Raw genomic sequence first — 21,903 nt, 5'->3', positions numbered from 1 at the left:
CCATTATATTAGGTGCTGTGGAACCCAGGCAGGATGCTGCTGCTGCAGTCGTCTTGCTTGTGGCCTTCCTAGAGGCACCTGGTTGGCCACTGTGGGAACAGACTGCTGGACTTGATGGACCTTGGTCTGATCAAGCAAGGCCTTTCTTATGTTCTTATGTTAACGTGGTGCCTGTGGGCAACATGGTGCCTACTGAAACCTTTCCTCATGCTCACTATGTGTTATTAGAAAGTGGGTGGGGCCAAGTGCTCTGAAATGGCCCCTCAGAGCTTACCATTGCTACAACAGGCTAAATTCAGGTGCTTCGTTTGGCAGCAGCTACAAGAATTTTAACTGGCCCAGAAGACAGAACCTTTCCTAGGTGTCGGCCCATCACACATGAACACATGAAGCTGCCTTATACTAAATCAGACCCTCAGTACATCAAAGTCAGTACTGTCTAATCCGATCGGCACCGGCTCTCCAGGGTCTCAGGCAGGGGTCTTTCACATCACCTACCTGCCTAGTCCCTTTAACTAGAGATGCCGGGGATTGAACCTGGGACCTTCTGCATGCTAAGCAGATGCTCTGCCACTGAGCCACACCAAGAAGTCGTATGTTCCTCAGCCCCTACCTTTCTGCATGCTGCCCCCCCCCAAATATCAAAAATAAATCCAACACCGATTTGTTTGGCGCTCGGTCTTTACTGTAAAACAGAGCAGCAAAATTGTCACCACTTTACACTATTATTTTTGCCAAATGTGAAACAACAGTTATCTTTGTACAGTCTTACATTACAGTCCCAGCCCAGAATATCGTTCGTGAACTATCAGATGGGAAAATCCGACAAGGGTGTTGCGAGTCCCTGATATCTGCAAGATTTGTCCTGGACAACTGGGGTCACTTCTCAATGTGGGGGGACACCTGATAGCAATGCGGGGGTGGGGGTGGCAGTAACTGTACAGAGGGGCAGCCAGTTTAGGTTGGGGAACCGGCGAGAAGGAAGCGTACCATTGTATCCAAAAGGGTATTTAGCGCACAGATGCGCAACTCATCTGGCTTCACTTAAACCCCACCACAAAAATGGAGAGGGCTGATATTTTAGAACACTGTTCGATTCAATTTGGAAATTGCACTGCAGGACTTACTGCAATACAGCTCTTGTACGAATAACTGGTCATTTTATGTATCAAAAAGGGGTCGAGGTTATGGCCTATCCAAGCAGGACTGCAGGCTAAACTGAACATTCATGTATTTTGCTTCACTAAAAAGCCAGAAGCGCGCAGCTGTCTGGTTACAGAGATCCCGTTTTCAGGAATTTGGTCACAATACGTTGGAATATCAGGGTTGGGAAGAGAAAGCCGTCTCAAGTTGCCATTTATCACGTATTCATCATCAAAACATGGGTTCCCGTTGTATATAAAATGGACGAAAGCACCCTTTAAAAATATATTATCTCCTACAGAAGAATTTGAATTGAAATGGCAACCTTTCTACGACTACTACGCAAATAGCAGATAGAAAACTTGCTAGATCAGCAGATGAAATTTGTAGTAAGAACACTTTAGGATGTAATAAATGTAAGCGATGTTTAGTATAGGATAATTATGTTCACATTATATAAAAGGAATCTAGAACAGAACATACAGAGAGTATGTGTAGAAAATAAGAGATTGCCAGAATCACTTTTTGATATGAATTATCGAGTGGCTTTATAAGTTAGCTGAAAGCCTTAAAAAGATCCAGACCAAAGAATAAGACCTGACTTTGATAATTTTATAATTTAACTTTGTTAAGTTTATTTTTGGTGAAGGCTCGGAGGAGACTGTTTTGTACTAAATGATTCCCCCTTCTACCCCCTCTCTATTTTCTGTATCCTAAAAACTTTAATAAAAAATATTTAAAAACAAATATTATCTCCCCCTGTACACAATAACCACGAAACACGGAACTCCTAGTGTGTTTTCTTCTTTTTTGCCTGAAGAGGAGATTTCTTGGCAGCCTCGCTTTGCGGTTTCGGCTCGTACAGCGCGTTCCGCACGAACCGCGACGCGGCGCCTTTGTCCAGCTTGGCCGCTTTTTTCCTGTCCACGATCTCTTTCACTCTGTTCATGTACGTTCGTATTCTCTCCTGAAACACAAGGGGGAAATAAAAATTACCGAGCCAAAAAAAAGAAAAAAAAGGCGTAAGAATAAAGACAAAGGAACGTCAAAGATGGTATAAAGCAGTGTGTGTTGTCTTCTGTTTACATGTATAATGGTTAGGCTGTCAGAGTAGGATCTGGGAGACCCGGGTTCAAATCCCCCCTCTGCCTTGGAAGCTCGCTGGGTGATCTTGGGCCAGTCGCACACTCTCAGCCTGGCCTACCTTACAGGGAGACGGTTGTGAGGATTAACGTTTGTGAGGATTAACGATTGTGGGGGTTAACGTTTTAAGCTGCTTTAGGTCCCCGCTGGGGTATAAATGAAGAAAGTAAAGCAAAGTAAATTAATAAAATATAGCTTGGAACGCAGGTCTCTTCATTACATTTAGAGCATTAAAAATTAAGGCCATCGAGAAATTAAAGGTATTTTAGCTGATCGGTTTGGTAAATGCTTATACCTGATTCTTAATCACAGCTTGAATAAATGTCCTTTAAAAAAAAAATATTGAAGCACATGAAGATGATTTTCACAAAGCTACCACTAATTAGGAGGACAAGGCCCAAAAAAAGAAATTATTGCAGGAGACAAACAGCCTCAAGACACACAAAAGGAACATTAGTTTAAAAAAATTACCAAATCATCCAAGGGAAGATTCAGTTTATTAATCTATTTTATTGGGTTGGATCCAGACTAAGTTCCCCCTTAATGGAAGGGAAGGTATAATTTCCACCAGGAGTGATTCCCCTCTCCTCCACATGAGCGGCGGAGGCTAATCTGGTGAACTGGATTTGTTTCCCCACTCCTACACATGAAGCCAGCTGGCTGACCTTGGGCTAGTCACAGCTTTCTCAGCCCCACCTACCTCAGAGGGTGTCTGTTGTGGGGAAGGTGATCGTAAGCCGGTTTGAGTCTCCCTTAAGTGGTAGAGAAAGTCGGCATGTAAAAACCAGCTCTTCTTCTTCTTCAGTTCCCCTTTCCTGCAACAGGGCCCCCAGTTTGTCCTTCATGCCATTCTTGAGGGTCCCCCGAACCCACCCCCCAGCTGCATTTTGGGGAGCTGGGCGGGCTGCAGCAGAGAGGGGCACGCAGAAAAGTTCGGTTCTGCTGACAGAAATGCCTCCCATGAGCGGAAAGTTTAGTCTGGATCCAACCCGTTCGATCGAGCGCAGCTCTAACCCAAGCACAAACTTGCCTTCACCAGGCCACAGAACCGAGCAACTACAACCAGGCCTGACAATAACCTAATTCAGGGGTCCCCAACCCTTTTACAGCCTGTGGGCACCTTTGGAATTCTGATCCAGGGTGGTGGGCGCAGCCACAAAATGGCTGCTGCCGGAGGCGGAGCCAACCACAAAATGGCTGCTGCCGAAGGCGGAGCCAACCACACAGAGGAAGCCAAAGGGCAGGGTTTAAGAGGGGTGGTTTAAAAAATACACAGGGAAATAAGAGAGAGCAAGAACAAACATGGTGGTGGCAGTTACTGCTTTTTTTTATATATATAAATTTTTTTTATTTTCATAATAAACACAAAGAAAAAAAAAGAAAAGAAAAAAAGAAGAAAAAGAAAAAAATACAAAATACATATACATAAAAAGAAAAACAAAAATTACATGTTCAGCGCACTATTTATCCGCTAATACAATATTCAAATCACTCTATAGGCCATTTCGTGCCCTGAATCCAAATCCCATCCCCCCACCACAGTGCCCTCCACCATTGGACTTCCGATGGAGTGTTATGACATAACAGGAAAAAAATCTATTATTATATCATATTTAGAATCATATTATACTATAATTCGTTAACTATACTTTTAAAATCCGTTACTGCTGACAACGTTATTTCAATCTGCAAAGCCAATCAGATCTCCAACGGCCAATCAGAAGTCCTCCAATGGCCCCACCCTCTTTCTTAACATACTATTCTCTCCAGGATCAGAGGAGCATGCCTATTATATATTAGGTGCTGTTGAACACAGGCAGGATGGTGCTGCTGCAGTCGTCTTGTTTGTGGGCTTCCTAGAGGCACCTGGTTGGCCACTGTGTGAACAGACTGCTGGGCTTGATGGACCTGGGTCTGATCCAGCAAGGCTTTTCTTATGTTCTTACGAGAGGAACCTGGGATCTTCCACGTGCTGCTCTTTGCTGAGCTCCGTTCCCCCCACCCCACCGTATTTTGCAAGCCTGAAACCAATTTTCAGAATAAGATTTCCCAAGTTATGGGCATTCGCTGCTCCGGATCTTATTAAAGACGTGTCACTGGTTGTAGATGTTATATGACGCCCCTGGGATGGTGGAAACTACTGATCGGAACAGATGGCAGGCCCGGACGTCAACGCCGGGGAAGAAGAGCTGATAAATGACCAGATGATATCCAGAAATGAATTCTCATGGCCTGAAAATAACGCTCTTAACGCTCTGAAAATAACCGTGTATATCCCTAACAAGAGTCTGCGCGCATGCTCCTAAGGGGCAAACTAACAGTGAAAGCTATTACCAACTGATCAATTTGGGAGGGGCTGTGGCTCAGTGGTAGAGCATCTGCTTGGCATGCAGACGGTCCCAAGTTAAATCCCCAACATTTCCATTTCAAGGGACCAGGCAAGTAGGTGATGGGAAAGACCTCTGCCTGAGACCCCGGAGAGCCGCTGCCAGTCTGAGTAGACAATACCGACTTTGATGGACCAAGGGTCTGATTCAGTAGAAGGCAGCTTTATGTGTTCATGTGACCTTCGATATGCAAGACAAGGACATATGGTTTTCTGGAACATCTATTCAATCCCATCCAACCACCCTATACTCATTTGAGAACGTCTCCAACCCACTAAGAGAAGAGCTACAGAATAATCCCTTTTGGCGGGGAGAGTTCCAACAGCCTTAGTTCCGCCGAGAGGGCAGTTGGACAGAAATGTTTCAAAATAAATGAAAACAAAATAAGACATGCACCGATTTAGCTTTTTCAACTCTGAGTACGTTTACTATAGGCTAACGCGAGACATTTCACACGGATAAAGCACAAGAAAAGTGGTGGTGGGGAATGAATAGCAATTTGCTGCAGATGAAGAGATACTGAACAAATCCCATTTTTCCATTGCAAAGGAATATATTCAGAGTGCCAAAGGAGGCCATGTTTACGTGAGTACCTACAGGCAGGAGTAACCTTGTATTTCGCAATTCGTTGTGGTTACGTTCCGCCTAGCGACATGCTTTTACTATGCCAGCGTTGAAGACTATATAGTGTTCATATTTATATCTAAAGGACCAATTCTGACGGACAGCCATAAATCCGATCCAATGAGGATTTCCCCCCGCCCTTCCCCGCCCCGCCAACATTTTCCAAACTAAATCATCCGGTCTGATTTTTAAAGTCAGCAGAATTTCCAAGATACCCCCAGATCTTCTATACTGTACTCCTGCATCTAAATGGAATATAAAGACAAACCCAAAAGATTTATTACAGGCAGTAAATATGTCACTAATGCAGAATTACTGGACGGCACCCGTCCCAATCGGTGCCAAAAAAGCTTTTAGCTTTGTTGCCGAACTGGATTCTTTACTGCTGAGAAAATGAATTAATGGACGAATTGGAAAAAGGGGAGGGGGATCTTTCCCATCTTTGCTAGTAAATCAACCACCCGATACTTTTAAAGTCATACAGGAGTAAGAAAAGGTAGCCTGGGAGATTAACGCGAGACCAAGTATTTATAGGAAAACACACTATCCTGGAAGTTATAAATAATTATTAGACATGCAACTTTCTTTTCTTTTTTCCTTTTTTCCATTCCGTAAGTGAAAAGCTGGTCGAGGAAGACAATCCAACTCTCAGAAGAGACAGGAAGGAAAAAGGATTATCTTATTTTAACTTGTAACCCCTTTATGATTTCAGCAAGGTTGAAACTTTTGGAGACAGAGGCTGTTATTATGAACAAACGCACGCCCTGAGTTTCTCTCCCGGAAGTGGAAAGTTAAGCAAAATATATGCTAAGCAGGCCCTTAAGGGGTCCCACTGCCAGTGCGTTCCAGCTCCAAACAGAAGGCATGTATGCCCAAATGTATAAGAAATATATATTTACTAAATGTGTATCATGCCTTTCTGCCCTTACAAGAGCCTCCAGGACAGCTAGCAATTCAAAACATGCATGGTAAAAATCACCTTTTAAAACTATTAAAATCAACCGCCCTCCCAATCACAAATCATTAAAGCTATTAAAAACTGAACTGAAGTACATACAAAACATAAAGACAGTAATTAAAACATTGGTTAGGAAGGGGGGAAACAAGAAGAGGAAGAGGAGAAGAAAGAGGAAGAAGAAGAGTTGATTTTTATATGCCGACTTTCTCTACCACTTAAAGGAGAATCAACCCGGCTTACAATCTCCTTCCCTTCCCCACAACAGACACCCTGTGAGGTAGGTGGGACTGAGAGAATGTGACTAGCCCAAGGTCACCCAGCAGGATTCATTTGTAGGAGTGGGGGAACCAACCTGGTTCACCAGATTAGCCTCCTCCGCTCATGTGGAGGAGCGGGGAATCAAACCCAGTTCTCCAGGTCAGAGTCCACTGCTCCAAAACCACCACTCTTAACCACTACACCATGCTGGCTTAACCACCGCTCTTAGCCACTACACCACGCTCACTACCCCACGAGGGAATGCCAAGTGAAACAAAATTAAGTCTTCACCTGCTGACCGAAGACGGCAATCGAAGGGGACGGATGAACCTCCCTGGGGAGAGTTCTGGAGCTTTGGTGCCATGACGGGGAAGACCCTGTCCTAGATTGCTACCTGCCTAATCTCAGAAGGCGGAGACACCCAAAGCAGGGCCTCCGAAGCTGACCACAGGGGTCAGGCAGGTTCATAAAAGAGTGGGCAGTGCTTCAGGTACGCTGGTCCCAAACCACATATGGCTTTGGCCATACACACTGGCCGCTCTCCTGAAGAGTGTGACAAAGATCTGGGCCAGATGCCAACAGGAACATGACGAAGGAGAGTCACACGGTAAGTGGGCCAACACGTTTCTCTATTAGTTCAGAGCTTCCACAGAGCCTTTTCCCCATAGTCTGATTACATACTGGATCAGACCGAGGCCCATCAAGTCCAGCAGTCTGTTCACAAAGTGGCCAACCAGGTGCTTCTTGGAAGCCCCCAAACACAACGACTGCAGCAACACCATCCTGCCTGTGTTCCACAGCACCCAAAATAATAGGCATGCTCCTCTGATACTAGAGAGGATAGGTACGCAGCATGACTAGTATCCTTTCTAACTGCCATGAATACCCCTCTCCTCCATGAATATGTCCACTCCCCTCTTAAAGCCCTCCAAGCTGGCAGCCATCACCACATCTTGGGGCAGGGAGTTCCACAATTTAACTATGTGTTGTGTGAAAAAATACTTCCTTTTATCTGTTTTGAATCTCTCACCCTCCAGCCCCAGCAGATGACCCCGCGTTCTAGTATTATGAGAGAGGGAGAAAAGCTTCTCCCTGTCCACTCTCTCCAAACCATGCATAATTCTATAGACCTCTAGCATGTCTCCCCTTAACCAACACCTTTCTGAGATTGCGCATATACAGATAAAACCGTACATGGTTCCTTTTCAGGCTCATGGGGGCAGGGGAGAAGAAGAGAAAACAATGTTTTTAAAATGCTTCGCTTTTCTGCAAGTAGAGACTTGGAGATCGGGTGGGGGGAGAGAGACTGCAACTCGACTCATTCCCTGCAGCACTAGTTTTTTGCTTACAGGAGAGAGGGTGTTCCTTCGCATAGGAGGCACTTCATGTTCAAAGTAAGTAATCGATTTTTCCATTGGACAAGATTAATTTATATCGAGATGCCTAACAGGAAAAGGCTGTGCTAAAATGGGGCCTTACATCACAGGCTTGCTGTAAGGAATAAAAGACTGTAAAAACATTTCAATATCAAAAGTGCATGTCACGATTATTAATCCATCCACGATAAACCTATTTTTTTAAATTCAGATTTAATATTAGGCAAGCCCTTGTCAAATTAAAACAGAAGTTAGCACTAAAATAATGGGTTAAAAATGGAGAATCTTACCAGTTCTTGTTTTACGGGGTGTTCCTTCGGATTAACTCCTTGAGTGGCAAGGTATACTGCAAGAAGCAATTTTTGTTTGTCAGAAAGGGTACAGTGATAGCAATACCTACTGAATACTTAAATCAGGACTGTCGAACTCAGTTATTACAAGGGCCGGATATGACATAAATGTCACTTGTTCGGCCCATGCCCCGCCAGCCCAGATAGAGAGGAGGGCAACAAAGATGGTGAGGGGTCTGGAGACCAAGTCCTATGAGGAAAGGCTGAAGGAGCCGGCTATGTTTAGCCTGAAGAGGAGAAGACTGAGAGCGGCTATGATAACCATCTTCAAGTACTTGAAGGGCTGTCATAGAGAGGAGGGTGCAGAGTTGTTTTCTGTTGCCCCAGAAGGTTGGACCAGAACCAACGAGTTAAAATTAAATCAAAAGAGTTTCCGTCTAGACATTAGGGAGAGTTTTCTAACAGTTAGAGCGGTTCTTCAGTGGAACAGGTTTCTTCGGGAGGTGGTAAGCTCTCCTTCCCTGGAGGTTTTTAAGAGGCTAGATGGCCATCTGTCAGCAATGCTGATTCCATGATCTTAGGCAGATCATGAGAGGGGGGGCATCTTGGCCATCTTCCAGGCATGGAGTAGGGGTCACTGGGTGTGTGTGTGTGGGGAGGGAGGTAGTTGTGAAATTCCTGCATTGTGCAGGGGGTTGGACCAGATGACCCTGGTGGTCCCTTCCAACTCTATGATTCTATGAGGGGGGGGGCTGCCTCGGCTGGCACGTGGGCCAGAGAAGAGCTCTCAAGGGGCCAGATCCAGCCCCTGGGGTGCATGTTTGACACCCCTGACTTAAATCGCTACCATGCACATCGGTTGCAAGACGGGCTTTGCGGACCCGTCCACATTACATAAAGGAAAGGGCCCCTCAGCTGGACGGAAAGGGCGTTAGAAGCCAGGAGAAAATGGCGGCAGGATGAGAGAGTAACACACCAAAGAACAAAAAAGGAAACAGAAGACACATTATTAAAAAACTGGAGGCTTAACTAACATTTTTAGTGTTGTTTATGAAGATGTAAGTGGAAGTAAGACTGCCGTCTTTTCACGAAATGGTTGAAACTGATACCCAGCTGAAGAGAGTCCAGTTTAACCAAGTAGTTCAACAAAAGTTAAGCGACAGCCCTAACTGAACACATGGAGCTGCCTTAAACTGAATCAGACCCTCGGTCCATCAAAGTCAGCATTGTCAGACCGGCAGCGGCTCTCCGGGGTCTCAGGCAGGGGTCTTTCACATCACCTACCTGCCTAGTCCCTTGAACTGGAGATGCCGGGGATTGAACCTGGGACCTTCTGCATGCCAAGCAGATGCTCTACCATTGAGCCACAGCCCCTCCCCGAAAATATACACATACTCACCCCAGAACAGTGAATTCAATGTATAAGCGGAGACCAGGTCTAATTTTGCTTGTTCAAGGGGATCCAGCTAAAATGGAAAGATGAAACCGTCATTTCCATTTGCTCTGCTTTGCTAAAACGTCAGAAAAGAGGGCATTGAACACCCCATTAGAATGGTAGGACAGAGACAGTGCCAATTTTTTTCCCTTCCAGGTTTACAGCAGCACGTTAAAGAATTCAGGCAAGGGGAAGGGGGGGGGAATCAGTTGGTCTCAGCTGACCTGTTCAGGCCCAACAGCCCATATCCAATAACTGCATGTTTTTAAAACAAGTTCGTTAGGACAAAATTTATGGCATTACCATCTGGGGGCCTTGACTCCGATAGGGTGGTAGAAAGTGCCGTCAAGTCACAGCTGACTTATGGCGACCCCGTTGAGTCTGATATGGCTATTAAAAGTATTCCATTTAAAGATTCCCTACCCACAACACCGCTGGGATATTGAAACAAACTCTTCAAATTGCCAAGGGGGGGGAAGGAGAGCTAATCCTTTCATCTAACAGCCAAGGACTGGTGCCCCATGCAGATCAGAGAATCCGGTACAATTGAGCCAGCAGTACCTACAATTTCGGATTCTGCAACGTCGGTGAATCTCCAGGTTTGTAGAAAAATCCAATTGGTTTAAAAAAATAATTCAGGGAGGAGGGAACTCAAAATATTAAGAAGAGGAGGAGGAGAAGGCAGAAGAAGAAGAGGAGGAAGAAGGGGAGGAGGAAGAGTTGTTTTTTATATGCTGAATTTCTCTCCTTTTTTAAGGAGAATCAAAGCGGCTTACAATCGCCTTCCCCTCCCCACAACAGACACCCTGTGAGGTAGGTGAGGCTGAGAGAGTTCGGAGTGAGCTGTGACTCTAGGACGCCCAGAAACAAGACAATTATAGCAGCGTTCTCCTGCCTGTTCCACAGCACCTAATATAACGGGCAGGCTCCTCTGATCTTGGAGAGAATAGGCATGCATCATGACTAGTATCCATTTTGACTAGGAGCCATGGATAGCTCTCTCCTCCATGAACATGTCCACTCCCCTCTTAAAGCCTTCTAAGTTGGCAGCCATCACCACATCCTGGGGCAGGGAGTTCCACAATTTAACTATATGTTGTGTGAAGAAATACTTCCGTTAACTGTTTTGAATCTCTCTCCCTCCAGCTTCAGCAGATGACCCCGCATTCTGGTATTACGAGAGAGGGAGAGAAGCTTCTCCCTGTCCACTCTCTCCACACCATGCATAATTTTACAGACCTCTCTCATGTCTCCCCTTAACCGCCTTCTTTCCAAGCTAAACAGCCCTGAGCGTTTCAACCTCTCCTCACAGGACAGTGGCTTTAGCCCCCTATGTCAGCAACCACATAGCCAGCAAGGGGACCCCTCCTGTCTGCATGTGATCTGGAGGGTGGAGCAACCGGTTATTTTAAGGCATAACGCAGGCAGGACTGTGAAGGTTCTCTCTCTAAGCAATGAGAAACTTTGGCTTTTGTCAAACTCAATCTATCATGTTCCCCCTGCAGGATTTCCAGGAAATTCTGGTTACGTGAGCATACAGCTGACAAGACCAAACACAGATGCTGTCAAAAGGCTGAGTTGTCAAGACTGCTTGCTTCATAATTCATTTGTGCGTGGAAGGGCTTCGGGTGGTGAAAAGTCCCTGACGTACAGGTTTATTTTTGCCCCCAAGAAATTACAAATTGGGTTTTAAATGTTCAGGTACGCAGATGCGTGTAGAAAGACCTCAGGCGGCGAATTGGGCTGGTATTGAAAAGAAGGGGGGAAGACAGTTTAGATATTCTTTTAGATGCGTTCTCCGTACCGTTGGAAAGGATAACATAGCGGTTTAACGAAGTCTTAGCAGTCAGGCTTTTTCTCAGTTCTAGCAAGTTCTAGACCAGAGTGTTATGTTGGCTTTTTTGGCCTCTGGATAATCTTAGCAGTACAGTGCAGAAGGGAGCTGATAGGAAGAAAGTAGATTCCTTTAAATTGTGGTGTTGGAGGAGAGTGTTAGATACCCTGGACCGCCAAAAAACACAAATCAAACCTGAACTGTGCAAAACCAGGACTACAGCTGAACATCAAGAAGACAAAAGTAATGACTATAGGAGAATTGCTGAACTTTAAGGTTGACCAGGAGGAAATCGAAATTGTTGAAGAATTTCTATTCCTTGGCTCCATCATCAACCAAAAGGGAGACAGCAGCCAAGAAATCAGAAGGAGATTGAGACTGGGAAGGGCAGCCAGGAAGGAGCTAGAAAAGATTCTGGAGTGTAAGGCCGTTGTAAGTTAATTTATGCCGTCGTATTCCCTATTACTACATATGGGTGTGAAAGCTGGACAATGAAGAAAGCTGATAGGAAGAAAGTATATTCCTTTGAAATGTGGTGTTGGAAGAGAGAGTTACGGATACCATGGACTGCCAAAAAAACAAATCAGTGGGTTAGAGATCAAATCAAGCCTGAACTGACCCTAGAAGCTAAAATGACTAAACTGAGGCTGTCGTACTTTGGTCACTTTATGAGAAGACAAGAGTCACTGGAAAAGACCATCATGCTAGGAATAGTTGAGGGCAGCAGGAAAAGAGGAAGACCCAACAAGAGATGGATTGACTCTATAAAGGAAGCCACGGCCCTCAATTTGCAAGACCTGAGCAAGGCTGTTAGGGATAGGACATTTTGGAGGACATTGATTCATAGGGTTGCCATGAGTTGGAAGCGACTTGACGGCACTTAACACACACACAAGGACAAGTCTGATATTAAATTGTGTAGAGCTTCTGCCGCATTATCCAAACAGACAGAAGCTGCCTGTGTCTCCCTTACCTTCTGGAGAAGTTCGCTTCTAGACACGGACATCATTGTCTTGAGCATCTCATCTACAGAACCGAGAGATTTCTCGAAGGCTGAAAGGTAATCCTGGATCTCTGTTGGATATTCCTCCGCTGCTGGATGGGTTTCAGACATTTTCCCCACCCTGCAAGCAAGAACCGGGGCATAAATTTTATTATGAAAATCCATGAGATACACAGCCTCCATTCTTCCCTACAAAAGTCATGGTTTAATCCTGGTTTGCAGGGAAGAGAGGAAACCCCCGCCCGTGGTTTGGATGAATTAGGATTTGCCAGAAAATCTTTCACTAGCTGACTTCTTAGAAGGGGAAATGTGCTGGCCGGAAGATCCCCTGGATTTTTTCACATGGCAACGAACACCTGAATGATGCCGTTTAATACATAACATGAAAGAGCAGCTCCGGTTTGTTTAATTGATGGTGATAAGTCAAACAAAAGGAGCTATGTTGACGTGAGCTGGAAACCTAAGATACATAGGTCATAATACTGGGCCCTTATTCAACAAACAATAATAACTAGGATTGTGCAAAAAAAAAGAAAAAAATCGGTAAATTTCGGGTTTATTGGGCACTTTTGGGGGGTAAACCTGGAATAAGCCAAATACCCCTACCGGTAAAGGGGTATTTCAGTGCTGTTTCTGGGTTTAACAAAATAAAAATCGAGTCCATTAGTCTAAGGGATTTCTCCCCCCCCCCCAAAAGCTCCTGTGGGGGCATTTTTGGAGGTAGAGTTCCCAAATTTTCAGGGTAGCTTCAAGGGACTGCCCTTGCATGAACCCCGAAGTTTGGTGAAGACTGAAGAAGGCCTCCTCAGTCATTGCACCCAAGTTCTGGAACTCTCCCCAGGGAGATTTATCTGTCCCCTTCGGTTGCCGTCTTCCGCCAGCGCGTGAAGACTTTTTATTGTTTCACTTGGCATTCCCTCAGTTATCCTCCCCTTCCTAACCAATATTTTAATTACTGTCTTTGTGTTTGGTATGTATTTCAGCTCTGTTTTTTAACAGTTTTAATGATGTGTGTTTGGGCGGGCGGCTGATTTTAATGGTTTTAAAAGGGTTTTTTATCATGCATGTTTTATGGTACGGTGAGCGCTGCAGGAGGTGGAACCCACCTGGAAATGCTCTGCTTAATGGAACGCTTTTTAATCTGCGACGCCAACCAGAGCTCTGGCCCTGGCCACTTTCTAAAATCACTTGGTAGGCACCGGGAAAGGTGTTGGCGGATGCCGTGACACCCGCAGGCACCACGCCAGGGATCCCTGGGCTAAGAAATCTGCCCTCTTTTTAAACAGCGAAACGACAAGCGTGCTAACCTTCAACGCGTGGGATCACCACCCGTTTCCAGAAAACATCTGGCTGCCAAAATCAACACACGAACGGCACATCTGCAACTACGGGACAAGCCCCGCCCAGAAGAAACAAGGCCGTACGTATGACTCCCTATATCCGCAGGCAATCCTAGACTCTTGTTTGTTTCACTTACTTAATTCACAGAAACAATTGCTTCAAATTATACAAAAAAGGTACTCTTTTACAACAAGAAGGAACTTGATTTGTTTCTGGCCCACTTCCTCCCCCTACGCTCCCCACCCCCTTGCTATGTGGCTTTTGCCAAGACTGAATTACTTTTCTTTTTATTATTCAGAAATAGCTATCCAAATGATTCCACACATGGTTAAGGTAAAGGTTTGTGGGCTTCCTGGAGGCACCTGGTTGGCCACTGTGTGAACAGACCGCTGGACTTGATGGACTTCCATCTGATCCAGCATGGTCTTTCTTATGTTCTTAAAGGGACTGTGGCTCAGTGGTAGAGCATCTGCTTGGCATGCAGAAGGTCCCAGGTTCAACCCCCGGCATCTCCAGTTAAAGGGACCAGGCAAGTAGGTGATGGGAAAGACCTCCGCCTGAGACCCTGGAGAGCCGGTGCAGGTCTGAGTAGACCAGGGGTGGGGAACCTTTTTCCTGCCAAGGGCCATTTGCACATTTATAACATTATTCGGGGGCCATACCAGGTGTAGATCTCCCGGTGGGGGGGTGGAGAGGCTAGGGTTGCCAGGTCTCCAGCCACCACCTGGAGGTTGGCAACCCCAGGGGAGGCCATGCAGGGAAGGCCTGGAGAGCGCCCCTGGTCCTCCCCGCCTCCCAGGCGGGAGAGTAGCCAGCGGTGGGACCGAGCAAATGAGGCGCCAGGGGGGCGCAGCCCGCGGTCGATCGGCAAGAAAGGAAGGAAGGAAAACAGAGAAAGAGGAAAAGGGAGAAAGGGAGAAAAAAATGGAAAGAGGGGGAGAAAGAAAAGGACGAAGGGGGACAAAGAAAGAGACAGAAAGAGAGGGAGAGAGAAAAGCCTTTCCCCCACACACACACCCGCCGGCCCCACGCGACCTGGCCCCAGGCTCCATGCCCTCCCCCCCCCCGAGTCCACAAAAGGCCCCCCGAAGCCCAATCGTCTCCTGCGTGCATGCTCTGCCGCCGGTAGCCACGGGCCTCTTCCCCCCTCCCTCTCACTGCTCAACAGCTGACAGGCAGCAAGAGGGGCTTACAGCGTGCCCCGGCGTTCCTGCACGCTGCGGCTATAGGGGGCTGCCTTGGAGGAAGCGTCCCTCCCCCTCCTCTCGCTGACCAACAGCCATCAGTCAGCAAGAGGCAGTCCAAAGGGTGCTGCAGTGCCCCTGCAAGCCGTGGCCCCAGGAACACCCTCAGGGAGGGCTGCCCTGTGCTGCGCTTCTGCGGCAGGGCCCCGGAGCTCCCGAGGGCCACAAAAAGTGTCCTCGGGGGCCGCATACGGCCCCCGGGCCTGAGGTTCCCCATCCCTGGAGTAGACAATACTGACGTTGATGGACCCAGGGTCTGATTCAGTATCAGGCAGCTCCATGTGTTCATGTGTTCACTGGGTCAATACTGACCCCTGGGGTGACGTCACATCCTGACGTTTACCAGCGAGACTGTTTCAGGGGGAGTTTGCTGTTGCCTTCCCCAGTTATCTACACTTTACCCGCAGAAAGCTGGGTACTCGGTGGAACAGGCTTCCCCAGGAGGTGGGGCCCAGATCTCCTAGAATTGCAACTGATCTCCAGGCAACAGAGATCAGTTCTCCTGGAGAAAACAGGCTGCTTACAAGGGTGGGCTGCACAGCATTATGCCCCGCTGAAGTCCCTCCCCTTCCCAGGCAACCCCCCCCCCAAAAAAAAATCTCCAGGAGTTTTCCAACTTTGAGATGGCAACCCTATGATTCCTGCTTATTTTCAAGGTAGCGGACTAGCAGGGCTACCTCAACTGTAGGATCAGAGAGATGCAGGTTCAAATCCCTACAGTGCCACGGGGAATGCTGGGTAGGGTGGCCAGGTCCAGGTGGGCAACTACCTGGAGATTTGGGGGGTGGGGCCTAAGGAGGGCGGAGGTTGGGGAGGGGCTTCAGTGGGGTATAATGCCATAAAGTCCAATTGCCCAAGTGTCCATTTGCTCCAGGGGAACTGATCTCTGTCACCTGGAGATAAAGTGTGACAGCAGGAGATAGCCAGCCACCACCTGGAGGCTGGCAACCCTAGTGCTGAGGGGCAGGGAGGGTGACCCTCAGAGCCACGTGACACTCTTGTACCTTGCAAGGTTGTTGTATTGGGAAAATTGGACTGCCTTAAACTCCTACAAGGAAGAGCAAGAGAGAAATGGGCTAACTATGGATGCCCCTTTGGTAGGGTTGCCAGGTCCCTCTTCGCTACCAGTGGGAGGCTTTGGGGGCGAAGCCTGTGGAGGGTGGGGTTTGGGGAGGGACTTCAATGCCATAGAGTCCAATGGCCAAAGCGGCCATTTTCTCCAGGGGAACTGATCTCTATCAGCTGGAGATCAGCTGTAATAGCAGGAGATCTCCAGCTAGTACCTGGAGGCTGGCAACCCGACCCTTTGGCCTGGCCCAGCGCTGCAGCACTCTTTGACCCTCCGCATCAACAGACCTGGAGGTTTTTAGGCAATGGCCAGATGCGGATTCTATGACCTTAGGCGGTTCAGGAGAGGGAGATAATTCACAGTGGGTTGCCGTGTTAGTCTGTCTGCAGTAGTAGAAAAGGGCCAGAGTCCAGAAGCACCTTAAAGAGTAACAAAAACATTTTCTGGCAGGGTAGGAGCTTTCGTGAGCCACGGCTCACTTCTTCAGATACAGCCAGAACGTGAATCCATCTGTCTTTAGAGGAGAGTGAATTCAGACAAGCATTAGTATGTAAATGTTAACAGTATGTCAATGTGAATAGCAGGCGTGATGGGATGAGGTGTGGTCTGCAGAAGAGTCTGTGATGTCCAGGGGAGAGATGGGGGTGGAGATTCTAGCTGTATCTGAAGAAGTGAGCCTGCGGCTCACGGAAGCTCCTGCCCTGCCAGAAAATGTGTTTGTGAGTCTTCCAGGGGCTACTGGACTCTGGCCCTTTTCGACTACAGGAGAGGGAGGGCATCTTGGGCATCCTCTGGGTCTGGAGGGGAGGCAAGCTGGGAATGTCCTGCACTGTGCAGGGGGTTGGGCTACTAGCTGGCCCTGGGGGGTCCCTTCCAACTCTAGGAGTGTATGACTCTACCCCCACCCCGTGCAATGCTCCTGGGCATCTTGGGCATCTCCTGGGTCTGGAGGGGAGGTCGCTGTGAATATCCTGCGTTGCGCAGGGGGTTGGACTAGCTGGCCCTGGGGGTCCCTTCCAACTCGAGGATCCGATGACTCTACCCCCACCCCACCCCGTGCAATGCTCCTGGGCATCTTGGGCATCTCCTGGGTCTGGAGGGGAGGTCGCTGTGAATATCCTGCGTTGCGCAGGGGGTTGGACTAGCTGGCCCTGGGGGTCCCTTCCAACTCGAGGATCCGATGACTCTACCCCCACCCCACCCCGTGCAATGCTCCTGGGCATCTTGGGCATCTCCTGGGTCTGGAGGGGAGGTCGCTGTGAATGTCCTGCGTTGTGCAGGGGGTTGGACTAGCTGGCCCTGGGGGGTCCCTTCCAACTCGGGGATCCGATGACTCTACCCCCACCCCACCCTCACCCCCACCCCGTGCAATGCTCCTGGGCCAGGCTCCCTGCAATGCTCTCGGAGAGCCCCTCCGCATCCACGGTCACCCCCACCCCGCCACGTGCAATGTTCCGTGCCCCCCCCCCCCCGTGCCCTGCTCCTGGGCCGGGCTCCCCTTCCCCGCAGCGCGCCACGGGGGCGCTTTTGCACGAGCCCTCCCTACCTGCCGGCCGGCGTGCCGAGGCGGGCGGAAGCGGGCGGGGCGGGCCGGGGCCGCCGGGCGGGGCTCCCGGGTCACTCCGCGCCAGGCCCGCCTGCAGCGCCCCCGCCAGCCGGAGGGGGCGCTTTGCAAGGGGGTTGCCAGCCTCCAGGCGGGGGCGGGAGACGGCCCGCAATGGCAGCCGTCCGTCGCTGGCTTATGGTTTCATTCCCTTATTCGACACGTGTGTTGCATTATTTCCCCCTGCAGGGCGGCGTTGCATTATTTCCCCCTGGTGGGGGGCGTTACATTATTTCCCCCTGGTGGGGGGCGTTGCATTATTTCCCCCTATAGGGCGGCGTTGCATTATTTCCCCCTGGTGGGGGGCGTTGCATTATTTCCCCCTGCAGGGCGGCGTTGCATTATTTCCCCCTGCAGGGCGGCGTTGCATTATGCCCTGCCGAGGTCTCCCCCCTACCCCAAACCCACCCCCAAATCTCCAGGAATTGGGGCCTTATAAAAAACAGCAACTAATTCCCAAGCACTGATCTCCCAGATCTTCCTCAAATTGGAGGGAAAGCCACAGATTGGAGGCAGTCACTTTAGGCTAGAGAAAAGCTTCAAACTTTGCTCAGTAGAAACAGAAAATACCGGCCCGTAATTCAAAAGCCCCTTTCCAGTGTTAACACTTTGGCGCTCTAACCCTGAAAGGCATCTTCGCCTTCTCTTCGGGGAGGTCTCTGGAGGTGTGCAAATATATTCCGTCTTGACGCTGTTGTTTCATCGGCGATATATTTCACCTCTGCGCTTCTCCTATCCCTTATGATCGAATGCAATAAAGGCAACGTCTGAATTATCGACTCAAGTTTCATGAAGTGTCTTAAACGCGAAGCACTCCAGAAGGGAGTGGATACGGGGGGGGGGAAACTTGCAAGAAAAGATGGATCGATCCCCCAAATAGTCTTGGAATTTACCAGGCTGGAGAGTTCAAGTACCCAGATAACCGTTTTTATTTCCTGTTCATTTGGAAGTTCGAGTTTGCCTTAACGGTGGGGTTTCTCTGTGGGGCAGGTAGGAAACTGAACAGGTAAATCTTTTTTTTTCTTTTTCTGGTGGACTAACCCCCCTCCGTTTTCACACAGGTGTGACAACGTGCAGCTGCTTGTATTCTGCATGGTTATGGGCCAATTGACACTGTACAAAATCCTGATTGCCGCCCCATCAACTTCATTTCATGCATGAAGAAGAGTTGGAGTCAGGGTAAGCCGTATTTGAATAGCTGCAGCGCAGAATTTAGCAGTCAAGAGTGTAAACTGTGATTTTTCATCAGTTTGGAGCTTCTTAGCCAGAAACTCATCTGGTTTGTCAGGGAAAGTGTTAAGCAAAGGGGAAAGAACCCTTGTGCAGACTTCGTGAATCCTTGCTGGTTTTTTTGGGTTTTTTTACAAAAAGATACACAGCCGTAGCGTTTGGATTTAGTAACTACAAGCAAAAATCATTCAAAATTCACTATTAATACCAGACCCTTCCTGTCAGGTTGTCAATATGGATTTCTTTCAATTAGACAACTTTATTGGGGATGAATATTGAGAATGTGATTTAGTAGGTGCTGCACTATCAACTCTGCTCCCCGGGTATAGCACAATCTATACTTGCTCCTGAAGAAATTGAATGGACATAACTTACAGCCAAGGGGAAGAGCTTTATTGGCAAGCGTGGGGAAGGCAAAGGCGGAAACGGCATCCATCCTCAGCGTTGCTCTTTGTTCATAACCGAAAGGTGGCAAAGGACACAAAGGCAAATGTGTGCTGTGCTAAGACAGACTTTTTGAGCCTCTTTTATCTTTGCAAACTAATCTTCCTTTATTGTAGGAACTCCATTCTAGATAGAAGAAGAAGAGTTGGTTTTTATATGCCGACTTTCTCTACCACTTAAGGATCAAAGAATCAAACCGGCTTACAATCTCCTTCCCTTCCCCTCCCCTCCCCACAACAGACACCCTGTGAGGTAGGTGGGGCTGAGAGAGCTCTAAGAGAGCTGTGACTAGCCCAAGGTCACCCAGCTGGCTTCATGTGGTGAAAGGTAAAGGTCCCCTGTGCAAGCACCTGGTCATTCCTGACCCATGGGGTGACGTCACATCCCGACATTTACTAGACAGACTTTGTTTACGAGGCGGTTGGCCATTGCTTTCCCCAGTCATCTACATTTTACCCCCAGCAATCTGGGCACTCATTTTACTGAGCTGTGGGGCTGAGAGGGCTGTGACTAGCCCAGGGACACCCAGATGGCTTTATATGGAGGTGTGGGCAAACCAACCTGGTTCTCCAGCTTAGCCTCCTCCGCTCATGTGGAGGAGTGGGGAATCAAACCCGGTTCTCCAGATCAGAGTCCACCACGCCAAACCACCGCTCTTAACCACTACACCACGCTGGCTCTTTGATAGATGCAAAAAGAAAAAATACAAACATTATTTTAATTATTTAATTAATTGTTTTGATGATTAAATGCCGATTGTTCTGGGATTTCACGGCAACGCTCTTAATAACTCTCCAGTGATGCTACTCAGGACACATTATTTGTCCAAGAAGCCCATCGAAAAGCTTCAGATACTGTCGGAGTCGATGGTCAAAAACGCACGGTCGCTTTATTCCCTGTTTCAACCAGGATCAAATTTTGCTAAACGCACGTTACCTCATTCCTTGTCGGCTCAACCCTGTTTGGCCGCAAAAAGAATAAAGGAGGCTGCAGCGGCCATGCATAAATGACCAAGGAATGAGGTTAGCGTGCATTCAGGAAAATTTGATCCTGGCTGAAACAGGGAATAAAGGAGGGCTGATGTCTCAGCAGATCTTTCCGTTCTTAACCTGCTTTATGGGGCTTCCTTTCTGCAATATTCACACTCCGCCACTAGAGGGCAGGGTGACGACACACTGCACCATTTCGTGGGGACCAAAGGATAAATGGGGCTCTTTTTACCATATTAACACCAACCCGAATTCCCTGCATTCCACAGGGGGTTGGACTAGATGACCCCAGTGGTCCCTTCTAACTCTGATTCTATGATCTCTCTCCGCAGTTAGACAAAAAAATTGAATGTGTTCATGCCTTGGTTAACACCCTAGATATTCCATAGTTATCTATTCATGTGTTTGTAACTGAATGTTATAACTTTAATAATATTGTAATTGTTTAGATCAGGGGTCCCCAACGTGGTGCTTGTAGGCCCCATGGTGCCTGCCAACACATTTCCTGGCACCCAGCAAGTGTTTTTAGGAAGTGGGTGGAGCCACCTGGGGCTTCCAATCAGCTACTGGAGATTTGCTAACTGTGCAAATTTTTAAACATGTTGTTTTGGCAGTAGCTGCCACCCCAGCACAAGAATCTTCTCTGTGTGTAAGCTGTAGCAGCCATTTTGTGGCTGGCACTGCCTCCCGTGGGAGCCATATTGTGGCTGCGCTAGGGTCACCTACCTCCAGGTGATGGCTGGAGATCTCCTGCTGTTACAACTGATCTCCAGCCAAAAGTGATCAGTTCCCCTGGAGAAAATGGCCACTTTGGCCATTGGACTCTATGGCATTGCATTCCCTCCCTGCCCCAAAAACCTCCAGGTATTTCCCAACCCAAAGCTGGCGACCCTACTTTGCGCCTACCACACCTTGACAGAATTCCAAAGGTGCCCTCAGGCTCAAAAAGGTCGGGGACCCCTGGTGTAAATATTTTTATATTTGCCACCTTGTGGACCCTGAATCGGTGGAACGGTGGCGTGATCCCCCAATAATTTCTCTACCACATCAATTTAAGAAGTCTTTTTTAACAAAATAAAATACCTAGAACCTACATGTTTAATAGACCTGCTAAGAAATCTAGCCTGCTTTCCTGCTGCGCCTGTATTTTTGATTCACGCAGCAGTGGTGCCTTGCAAAAGCCCAATTCACAGGGAATATCTGTAGCTGTGATGCAAGTGAAATACTGTACTCCATATAAGGATGGTCTAGATTTAGAGCGGCCGCCGAACACAGGGTCATGTTAGGAGAGGTATCACCGTTGGGCTGGAGAGATCCAGGTTTATAGCACCACTGAGCCATGAAGTTCACCTTGGGGAAGTCACTCTGTCTCAGCCGAACCGGGCTGTCACAAGGGGGGAGGGTAGCCAACCTCCAGCACCTAAGGATTGAGTAGTTCTCAAACTGGTGAGGTGTTTTAAGAAAATTATAATTAAAGTATGTAAATAGTTAGACATAGTTGCATATGTATTAGAATTTATTGAGCCCCGTGC

The 21,903-nt window shown here is 47.9% G+C and overlaps 2 protein-coding genes across 2 annotated transcripts in view; both read right to left on the bottom strand.

Annotated features, from left to right (window-relative positions):
* Window positions 1-21,903, bottom strand: part of CNRIP1 (cannabinoid receptor interacting protein 1) — a 164,578-nt gene that overhangs the window by 23,046 nt on the left and 119,629 nt on the right. The gene's annotated exons all lie outside the window — the stretch shown is intronic.
* C1D (C1D nuclear receptor corepressor) lies at window positions 1,933-12,562 on the bottom strand. The gene is made up of 4 exons (XM_056856954.1): window positions 12,422-12,562; window positions 9,579-9,645; window positions 8,180-8,235; window positions 1,933-2,110 (listed from the first exon to the last, which is right to left on the bottom strand). Exons 1-4 carry the CDS (start codon window positions 12,560-12,562, stop codon window positions 1,934-1,936), a joined length of 441 nt encoding a protein of 146 aa, XP_056712932.1. The 3' UTR covers window position 1,933.

Source organism: Euleptes europaea, chromosome 10, assembly GCF_029931775.1.
Source record: "Euleptes europaea isolate rEulEur1 chromosome 10, rEulEur1.hap1, whole genome shotgun sequence".
In the NCBI taxonomy this organism is placed as follows: domain Eukaryota; kingdom Metazoa; phylum Chordata; class Lepidosauria; order Squamata; family Sphaerodactylidae; genus Euleptes; species Euleptes europaea.
This window is presented reverse-complemented; position numbering and strand designations above follow the sequence as displayed.